At 51.3% G+C, this 10153-nt stretch overlaps 1 protein-coding gene and 1 long non-coding RNA gene across 2 annotated transcripts; one reads left to right on the top strand and one right to left on the bottom strand.

Moving 5' to 3' along the window:
- Nucleotides 1–672: 672 nt before the first annotated feature.
- LOC140913219 (uncharacterized) lies at nt 673–2051 on the top strand. Its single transcript, XR_012159495.1, has 2 exons — nt 673–857; nt 1560–2051. It is a non-coding gene; the product is annotated as an uncharacterized lncRNA (long non-coding RNA).
- Nucleotides 2052–5258: 3207 nt separating this feature from the next.
- On the bottom strand, nt 5259–8596 carry FOS (Fos proto-oncogene, AP-1 transcription factor subunit). The gene is made up of 4 exons (XM_073349221.1): nt 8288–8596; nt 7373–7618; nt 6888–6995; nt 5259–6748 (listed from the first exon to the last, which is right to left on the bottom strand). Exons 1-4 carry the CDS (start codon nt 8426–8428, stop codon nt 6119–6121), a joined length of 1125 nt encoding a protein of 374 aa, XP_073205322.1. The 5' UTR covers nt 8429–8596; the 3' UTR covers nt 5259–6118.
- Nucleotides 8597–10153: the final 1557 nt, after the last annotated feature.

The raw sequence follows: 10153 nt of genomic DNA, 5'->3' as shown, positions 1-10153 counted from the left end.
GGGCGTAGACCCTGGAGCTCTGGCTCCAGCCAGAGCATCTACACCACAATTCAAGAGCCCCTTACCCCCAGCCTGCTGGCACAGGCCAGCCGCAGGCGCTTAACTGCTGCACAGACCCACCCGCGGGGGGGGGGGAGGGGGGAGGGGAGGGAAGGGGGTGTTCACTGCACCCACTCCCCCTGCGGCGCCCCCACAGAGCCCGCCACTGCTCCGCAACGCGCACGCCGGGCTGTGGGGCAGCAACGCCGGGGACCGCGGAAAAAGGCTCGAGGGCGTCTCCGCGCGCCGAAGGGGAGCGCAGCGCCGCGGGCGTCCTGAGCCCAAGCACACGCCGCTCGGCGCTCTCCCGTCTGCCGACACGCGGGGGCTAGCCGCCGGGGCCGCGAGCTGCATGGCGGCGAGCCCGCTGGCGCCCCGCCGGGAGGGGGAGCAGGGGTTCTCCCCGTGGAACAGGCAAGCCCCGTTGCGGAGGGCATCCTCCGGCCAGGGAGGGGCAGAGCGGCTTGCCGGGTAGGACAGCGGGTGTTCCATTCTCAGGGGTGCGGCCTGGTGGTGGTGGTGGCGCCGCGTCACGCGCCCAGTACGTGCGCCACTCCGTTCTGGAACCTTCCCCCAGCTAAAGAAGGGGAGGAAGAACAAGAAAGGTGCCAGAACCTCCCATATATGGGCAGCGTCGGAAGCATTTACGTCATGGCGTCGCGTCGTAGCGTGTCTGCGGGCCGCGAGCGGAACGTGACAGCGTTGTGCCCTGCACAGCGCCCTGGAAACCAAACAGTAAACAGCTCGCGGGGGAGGGGCGGCTCAGTACGCAGGCGCCCGGGGAGCTTGTCGCCGAGGGTGGGCTGCGAAGCCCTCTGGTGAGGAGTCGGGTGCCAGTTGGGAGGGGTTCAGGAGCCAGCTGCCCGGCGCGGCACGTGAGGCGGGGCAGGGCTGGGTGAGCTGCGGGTCTCTGGTCAGCGGCGTCCCCAGCAGCGCGGGGCAGGCCTGGCCTCTGCGAACAATCCTCCGTCCCAGGGAGCAGCGCCCAGGTTTAAACCCCTTTGCGGGCCGCCCCTCCGCGCTGTGACCAGAGGCCAGTGCCAGGGAGCGATCCCTCCGGGCCTAGCGCCCTGTGCCTGGGGTCTGTACCCGCGGGCCCCCGCTAATCCGCTGCTGCCTGTGCCGGCCGCCACGCACGGAATAAAGGGCAGGCCGCAGCAGCCAGAGGCCGGAGCGGGCAGAGCAGCTCCCCGGCGGCTGCAGCAGCGCACGCCCCCTGCGTTTGCTTGGAAAAGAGAGGGGCGCTTCTCCCGGCGGGGACAGCGGCGCTGCCTGATTACCCTGTGAAGAGCGGTTCCTTGGGAGAAGGAGTGGGGCGGGCTCGAACCTTCCCTCCTCTGGCAGAGTTATTGTGTGTCCATGAACCATCTAGTGTGATCAATGACCCGGTTGCCACTGGGAAAGCTCCCAGTCTCAGGCTGTTATTTGGGAGTTTACCTTTGGGCAGTACTAACTTCTTGTCATGGCCATAAAGCTGCTGACACTGAAAAGTGCCTTCTCCTGTTGGTTTCTTCTGTAAGGTAAAGCCGGACGCAGAGGAAGATTAAATCTGTCAAATCCTTCTGTTTTTCACAAGCACAAAAGTCACGTGAATTTATTGATGAATAGACGATTGCTACCTTTTCCCAAAGTTTGGAATTGACTAATACTGGAAACCTCTGTGATTACCTCAAGCTGCTCAGGAATTACACAAAATAAAAATAGACTTATGGATAATGAATTTTCAAAACTGTATTTAGAAATATCTATCACTCCTCTTTGATGGTGAATGATGCAGATGTCTCTACCATCAGACTCTGCCATTGTACCCATACTCTAGCAGTAGGTCTAGTCTGATGATGTAGGATAGGGCTAAGGAATGGATCTCATTTAAATGCAAGACTCAAAATTGTAATTTCTCCTAAATTCAAATAGAATCTGCATCTGTGCAGTCCTAATCTAGATGCCAGATTGTTAGGATAACTAATTCATATTTGACTGTTAATTCTGATTTAAATATATTTAAAACTCTTTGAACTGTTTTTTTGTGATTTACTGTTTGTAATTAGATATAGTGATTAGACTTTTTCTTATACTGCTATGCAGTTTCCCCTAAGAATTAACTAGAAGTACTGCAGTCTATAGCATCAATAATTCAAGAGCAAAGAAAGATTCACAATAGGCAAATAATACTCAGTTTTTCAATAATATTCTGTTTTATTTTTACCAATATCTGTGTAACGTACCAAAATATGATTGATAATTGAAGAATATGTATATATTCCAAGTGTAGATTTGCATGCTACATAACACCCTCCCATGGAAATATTCAAACAGAAATAGTTCTTCCTCATGCAGTTAATCACATATGCCCATGTAGTCCCATGGAATGGAACAGTCAATAAGATCAGACTATGGCTGTGATCCTGCTGTTGGATCTTTGTGGGCATACTCTTGTTCCCACATAGACCCCCACTGTAGTTCAAGGATCTGCTTGCGGATCCAGTTGCAAGACAGGCACCTACGTCTATACTATAGACCAGAGAATCAGGACAAACAGATTGCTAGGGATCACTGTCTGGCTTACCTGAATTAGCTACTCATCCTGGGTGAAATCCTGGCTCTACTGAAGTCAATGACAAACCCTTCTCCCCATTTTGCAGGTAGTACATGGCAAATAAATCAGACCCAGGATGTGGCACTATCGCCCCGCCACCTCCAGGTGAGGGATGGGGGTGGGGGGGAACCTGAGCCTGGGCTTCCTTCCAGTGAAGGATTGGGGGATGGGGGAAGGAAAGCCCAAACCCAGGTAGGGGTCTGGCTGTCCCCTTTATTCCTGCCAGGTGTGCATGGCCCTGCTGCCTGAGCCCCAGCCACCCAGAGCTAGCAGCCGGAGCTCTTTTAAAAAACAACCCACACAGCTCCTGCCTCGCTTGGGAGGCCCGCCGTAGAGTTTGAGAACCTTTGATCTATGCTTTGTTAGGTACTTCACCAAAATCCAGCACCTCACCTTTGAGGAGAGTTTAGATTGTAAACTCGGATCCATGGACCTCACCTTGATACTTGCATGTCAAACACCTTGCACAGTATTAGAGCTATATCTATGTGTCACCTCATGGTTTGGTATTGCTACCCATTACCGTAGTGTTGGGGGCATTTTTCATGTAAAATGGCTTGGCAATATGAAAGTACCAGTTTCTAAGTTTTTAATGTCTGAGAGTAGGACCTAGGATCAATGCTTGAGATCTGTGTCATATTCTGATAATGGTAGATTCCTGTTTAATGTTGTAAAGCAGGAAGTTACATAAATATCTTCACACAGTGTGGGGCCTTCCTGTTGAGAGGCTGTGAAGCTGCAGTATGGATACAAAGTATGGTGCACTCTGTATAGGCCTGCCCTTGTATATCAGTTTGGGGGAAGAGGCAGAGCATACTGTGGAAGCCAGAAAAATGAGAGTTAAATTAACTAAACCCAGAATGGCTGTAGTAGCTTCCAACATTTAAAGCATTCCTGCAGGTGCTGCATTCAGTGCATACTGAAAGAACTCCAGCATTTTCAGTACAGGTAACCAAATGCTACTGGGGCCAGCAAGACATTCCTGCCTCAGGAGCTTTCCTAGTGCTCTCTAGAAGAATCACCAGTCACCTTGGGTTGGAAGCTACAGATGATTTAGTTGGTTTCACGCATCACTGCCCAGGACAAATGCAGCAGCTGGGAAGCATGTCAGGCTTCTTTCTCTGCAGAATTTCTAGAGTTACCTAAGGGACATGGGTGGCCCGATTGGGCTTTACACTCAGTTAGAAATAGCAATGGTTTCTTATGTGAAAGTAACTGCTGGCCTGAGGAATTGATTCCTTGAAAAAAACCTTTTACAGGTGACCCTTCTAGCTAAATCTGGGCCTCTTAAGACATTGACATGGCTTCTGAGCCTTCTTTATTGCCCTTGCTCATTCATCACTGTCATCAGGTTTTTAACTATCTCATCACTAGATTTTAGGGAGACAGTAGAACAGCCCTCCTGCATCTAAGCCCTCTCAGTGCTGAAATCTGCTTAATTCCAAATTACTTTTAATAGGTTGGATATTCCCCCTCAGAAGAGCTGAGTTTCTGTGCCCAAGCATAGAGGGGGGTGGGGGAAGAGAGAGAGAAAGACACCTTAAGAAGAGGGGGAAGTCTATTTTAAAAACAGGCTCAAGGGGAGGGAAATGAATCCACAAAGCAGTTGGGCTCTTCCACCTCATAGAAAATATATAACCATCTCCATCTTAGCAGGTATATAAATAAGGCTAATGGAAAGCGAGGGAGGGAAGAAAGTAAAAGGGAAGTGTTGAAATTGCTTTAATATACAAACATTTACTGCCATTAGAACTATGGTATAGGAGACACTTATGTTTATGCATTCTAAAAACATGTGATAGGGAGATGCTCAGATTTTGCTACACCAGTATTTGTTACAGAAGAGGGGCATCAGACAGGAGTTAATGGTTTCCTGTAGTATTTAGGTTCTGCAGAAACTAGACTGCCTTGTAAGTTTCCAGCACTCCTGGTTAAAGGAAATATGGCAAGTGTTTACTGAACACAAACCAGGGGGTGTTGTTTCTGACAGCATGTTGTTTCAAAATACTGACTCAAGTGTCAGCTTCCTGCCTCAATCTGTTTGGAATATTTACTCTGATGCAGTGATGAGGCCACTGTTAAATACATACTGGTATTGCTGATCATTTTTGATCGAGGGAATGGGAAAAGGCCATACTTGGCGAGAAAGATGAGGAAAACAGGAAGGAGAAGAAGTTACTGTAGAGAATAAAACATGCTGCAGAGGGAAGAACAATGTCCTTCCAGACAAGATAAGAATCAGTGCAAAAAAAGTCCTAGAAAGTGAGGATACATTCCCCTCTCCACCCCCAAAATGTTGAATCTTGTATAATTTAAGTTCAGCTACCCCCTAAGTCACTCTAGCCTTGACTTTGCTTCTGTCTGAAATTGGTAGGTGTCTACTAGGCATCTTAGATTTTCACTGACCTAGACCACAGTTGAAGGCCAGCAGAATTTATGCCTGTCTGCAAAATGAGGGGACAGGCAGCATATGAAAGGGAGATTAGAGTGTTTGTATGTGGAAGTTAGGAAATAGCACATTTGAGCCCAAGGGTACTTTGTATCTTCCCTATTAAGTAGGGAGTGTAACATTTTACAGCACTTGGCTGTTATAGAAGTTCCATTAAAGATCCTAAAGCGGGTATAGCATTCAACTTAAATGCTTTTATTGACAATGTCTCTGAACAATAATAAGCAAACAATGCTTAAGTGTCATCCAAATTCACTTTCCACATGTCAAAAAGACCTCAAGGTAGAAAAAAATAAAATAAAAATATAAATATCTGAGAATCCATCTTAATAAATAAAAAGACACAATAAAAACGTTTTCATGGAAAACTTATGTCAGAACATTCAGACCACCTCAATGACGCATGATCAGTACAGTTACAATGAACATTGATGTAGGAGAACTACAGTACATGGATATAGCTATTTATCTCTATCTACTAGAAAATAAGATATAGTCTCTTTTCCCCAATTAAGATGGGTCATTGCTAAAGTCATCAGAACACGATATTGCCAGGAACACAGTAGTTATTGTTAAGTCAGCTGCACTAGATACGAGTTGGAGATACCCAGCACCAGGTTAAATTCCAATCATTAAACCAAGAGATTAATTAATGCTAGTGAATACTAAATAGGGAAGGGGCGTCACCAACCCAGCCATGTTGGACATGCTACAGACTACCAGCTCTCATGGATGGGTCACTGGGGGACAAGACGACAAACTCCATGCGATTTGCTACATCTCTGGAAGAGGTCTCAGGCCTGGCTGCGGATCGCTCCGCAGGGTCCTTTAGCGCCGGACCGGCCTACGCACGCCCAGGGGGAGAAGGACTCTTTGCCCTCCCCAGGTCTGGGGTGTCGGGCTCCGGGAACCCCCCCAGGAAGAAGGTGGATCTTTTGCGGTGAAAGGCCCCTCACACATAGCAGCAGATGGGAGGCTCAGGATCCGCCGTGTTCGCCCTCGCCCTGCAGTCAGTGCCCTGGGGCTGCGGCCCCTCACAAGGCCAGCAGGGTCGGGGAGCTGAGCGAGTCGGAGGAGGGCTCGTTGCTGCTACTGCCCTTCCTGTGCGCGGCTGCACAGCTGGGGAAGGAGTCGGCCTCAGGGTAGGTGAAGACGAAAGTAGAGGTGTAAGTGCTGGGGCAGGGGGTGCAGGTCACCACTGGGGTGCAGAGCGGCTCGAGCTCCCCGCAAGCCCCGGCCGCCAGGGGCTCCCAGTCCGCCGCGTAGAAGGATGAGGAGCCGGCCAGGTCCATGTCGGGCACGGAGCGGGCAGTCTCCCGGGACGAGTGCGGGAAGAGAAATTCATCCAAGGGCTCGGGCTTCAGCTCCAGGCTGCTGCTCGCTTTGGAAGGCTCCGGGAGGGGCTCGGGCTGAGCTGCCTCCTGCAACATGGGCAGGGCGAAGGCGGCCTCCTCGGACTCCGGGGGGCTGGGCACAGGTGCCTCGCCCAGGCCGCTGAGGTCCAGCGAGGAGACAGCGAGCTCCTCGGAGAACTGCAGCTCCTCGGGGATCTTGCAGGCTGGCCGGTGCGCAGCCAGGATGAACTCGAGCTTCTCCTTCTCCTTAAGCAGGTTAGCGATCTCGGTCTGCAGCGTGGACTTCTCCTCCTCCAGCTGATCGGTCTCCTGCGGGCACAGCGAGAGGGGAGTGAGACACGGAGCATCAACCGTGCCAGGGGCGGACAGGTACTTCGTGCCCGGCTTGAGATAGGGATGGGGTCGGGGTCTGAGGGGGGCAGGGTAAGAGAGGTGGAGGAGAACTTACCGCTTGCAGCGTGTCTGTCAGTTCTCGCCTCCGGTTGCGGCACTTAGCTGCTGCCATCTTGTTCCTTTCCCTTCTGATCCGTCTTTTTTCCTCTTCCTCCGGGGACAGCTGAGGAGAGAGAACGAGCACCGTTAATATCCACTGCCACCCCTCGCCGGTGAGCCCTGGCAGCCCCGCCAGCCCCAGACCGAGCTCCCTCTCTGGGTCTCCGCCGCCGGAGCCATATTGAACTTGCTCACAGACTGCGTGTGACTTGCATGTCAAGTTAGGTCCTGGGCAGGAGAACAAAGCGAACTCCGGTCCCTCGGACAGTCCTACTGGAGCTGAGCCGGGTTATCCCTGGCTGTCGCTCTCCTCCCTCAATTCAATGCAACTGCAGGGGCAGTGTCTCCTGACAGCTCTCCGAGAGCCACTAAGCAGAACTAGCCCCTCCCCTCTCCCGCCCCCCCGGCCTTTGGGGTGATCGCAGAGAGCTGTGTATTCACCTGTTCGATTTTGCCCCTTCTGCCAATGCTTTGCCCTCTGCCTCCTGTATTTTTGACAATTCCAGCCCTCGAATAGGCGCTGGCTGGAGGAGTAGGGACCCCATAGGGATGGGCCCGGTTCTGGGATGGTGCCACTGAAGAGCTTAAGGTGGGCTGCACCAGCCACTGCAGATCTGGACTTGTGGAGATGGCAGTCACTGTCGGTACGAAGTTGGCACTAGAGACAGCTAGGTCCGTGCAGAAATCCTGAAAACACAAGGGAACTGATATTAGGGAGAGAAGTATGGAACTAGATGAGAGGGAACCCCCTGCCCTGAACCCCCTCAGCAGGCTGTATCCGACATAGTGCCCCAGAGGCTTAGTTCTGTGCTATTTTAAGAAAGGCCTGCAGCCCCCGGAGCCAGGCTGGCTCAGGCGCTGCGCTACCATCATCAGACTCCACATGAAAAGGGGGTTTGTTATAAATATCCCTGACGTCTGCACTGACGCAGGCGCCGCTCCGGAGTCTCCTCAATGAACTCTCGTTTTATCAATGAAACTGCTTTACACACCCGCTGCAGAGCTGAGCCTAGGCCACAATCCCCTTCCCTGGGCAGGGCCCGGCGCCTCACTGCGGCCTCCCCCACATCACGGGGTAGCTCCCTCCCCCCCCCACCCCCAACTCCCCAGGGCAGGGGCCTAGATTGCTGTCTCCTCCCCCATCCCCATGCACAGACAGCCGGGAGAAAAGGTGCACCCCGTGCAGGACAGACCCTTCCTGACGTGTGTGGGGGGGAAGATTATCTCTGCACCTGAGCTGCCCCGTCTACCCCTGTGCGATGGTTGGAAGCGCAGACAACTTCCCTCTGCAACTCCCCCACCCCTCAGGCGTCAGGGGCCCGTAAGCAATCACCAGCCAGTGTCCCGGGCCCTCACCTGCTGGTTGACAGGCGAGCCCATGCTGGAAAAGGAGTCCGCCGGGGAAGCGTAGTAGGTGAGGCTGTCCCCGGCCGGAGACGCACTGCTGCAGCGGGAGGAAGACGCGTCATAGTCGGTGGTGAAGCCCTGGTACATCATATCGGCTAGGCTAGGGTTGTCCAAGCCCCGTCTGGGCGGTGAGGCTGTCCCGGTTGATTGTGTGTCTATCCGTGCAGACGGGTTGTCTCTGTCCCCAGCCGTATCGCTCGTCTCTTTCCCAGCTCAGTCACACAGATGCTAGCTCTGCTGCTGGAGTAGAGTGCGGCGCCCCAGCCTTTTAACGGCTCCTTGCCTGAATGGATCCTTTGTCGTCACTGGCAGACCCAAAGCCTGTGGGGGGGGGGGGCGGGGATACGCCGCCTCTAACCTTTTCCCACAACTTCCGCCTCCCTTCCCCGCCTTTTACGTACTCCACTGCCCCCAACACCATGTCAAGGTGGTTACACTGAGGGTCTCCGGGGGGGCTGGGTCGTTCAGGGACGAGGAAGGCTGCTGCTGTCCCCCCTTCCACAATGGTACAGTCCCAGCTCGGGAACCCACTGACGCAGATATCCTTATATGGGATACATCCTGTGCAAGGGGGTGTGACTGACGGGAACCGCTCCAGGCTGCAGCCAAGTGCGGCGCGCGCGCGCGCCTGTGTGTGTGTGTGTGAGAGAGAGAGAGAGAGAGAGAGAGAGAGAGAGAGAGAGAGAGAGAGAGAGCAGACTGTACAAGGAGAATCGTGTTAGGTTAGTTACAGAAGTCTCCGCAAAGTTCATTCACCTTTCCAGAGGTGACTTTTTCAGCCCAGCTCCTGCCATATGCACCTGCTTCCTCCCACCCCTCATTCACATAGCTCTAAACAAGTTCGGCTGTGGCTATGATCACATGGTATTAAATCCCCCTGCCCCGGGGGACTCAGCTGTCTTAATAGACAAAATACAAAGGAAGGCTGGGAAAGGGGAAATGCGGCATGAAAGCAATGTGAGTGAGCAGGGATATAAAGCCAGTCTTGTTAGTCCCATTGTCTTTATTTTAATATCACAAGGTAAGCTAGTTGCACCCCACGAAGTGAGCTGTAGCTCACCAAAGCTTATGCTCAAACAAATTGGTTAGTCTCTAAGGTGCCACAAGTACTCCTTTTCTTTTTGCGAATACAGACTAACACGGCTGTTACTCTGAAAGGTAAGCTAGGTAGCTTTCTTGATGCTTTTTGAAGGTGGATGGAAAACAACAATTGTCTTTACTATTATTTGGGGAAGAAGGTTTGTTGTGTTTTGTTGCTTGTTAGGGGACCTTTTAAATTATAGTTTAAAGGTTAAAGAGTTGTTGATCATAAAGAAAAGAATAGTTGAGTTGGGAGAGTTGTTTTGTTTTTGAGGTGACAAGCCCATATTTTGTGTTGTATTTTTATCCAGCATAGTTAAGGGTCGGTGTTGTTTTAGTTACAATTTATCTAACATTTCTATTTTGGAGTCCATGTTTGACTTTCTAAATTAATATGTGCATTCCATATAATAAGTCTGTTAATGGTATACAAAGTGTCATAAACTAAGTACATTTCTTCACATCTGTATAACAGTTTTCTTTGTTGTGTGATACTGCCATTGCAGGGAGCCTGATACTGTGCCTTTCACTTCTATGACATTTTAAAGTATTTGGAAAAAAGTTACCACAGTTTTTGTTAATCTTTAATGCTTTTATATAACAAAACTTGGAACTAGAGGAACTATGTTTAATAAATATCACACTCATTTTCTGCATTTAGTTTTATGAGCACTGTAAAAAGAGTTGTGTTATCTAGTGATTATCTGTGCAGTGGGCCTTATCCAAAACCCATTG

Source organism: Lepidochelys kempii, chromosome 6, assembly GCF_965140265.1.
Source record: "Lepidochelys kempii isolate rLepKem1 chromosome 6, rLepKem1.hap2, whole genome shotgun sequence".
NCBI classification, from domain to species: Eukaryota; Metazoa; Chordata; order Testudines; family Cheloniidae; genus Lepidochelys; species Lepidochelys kempii.
Note: the sequence above shows the minus strand (reverse complement) of the source record. Positions and strands in the feature narration are given on the sequence as shown.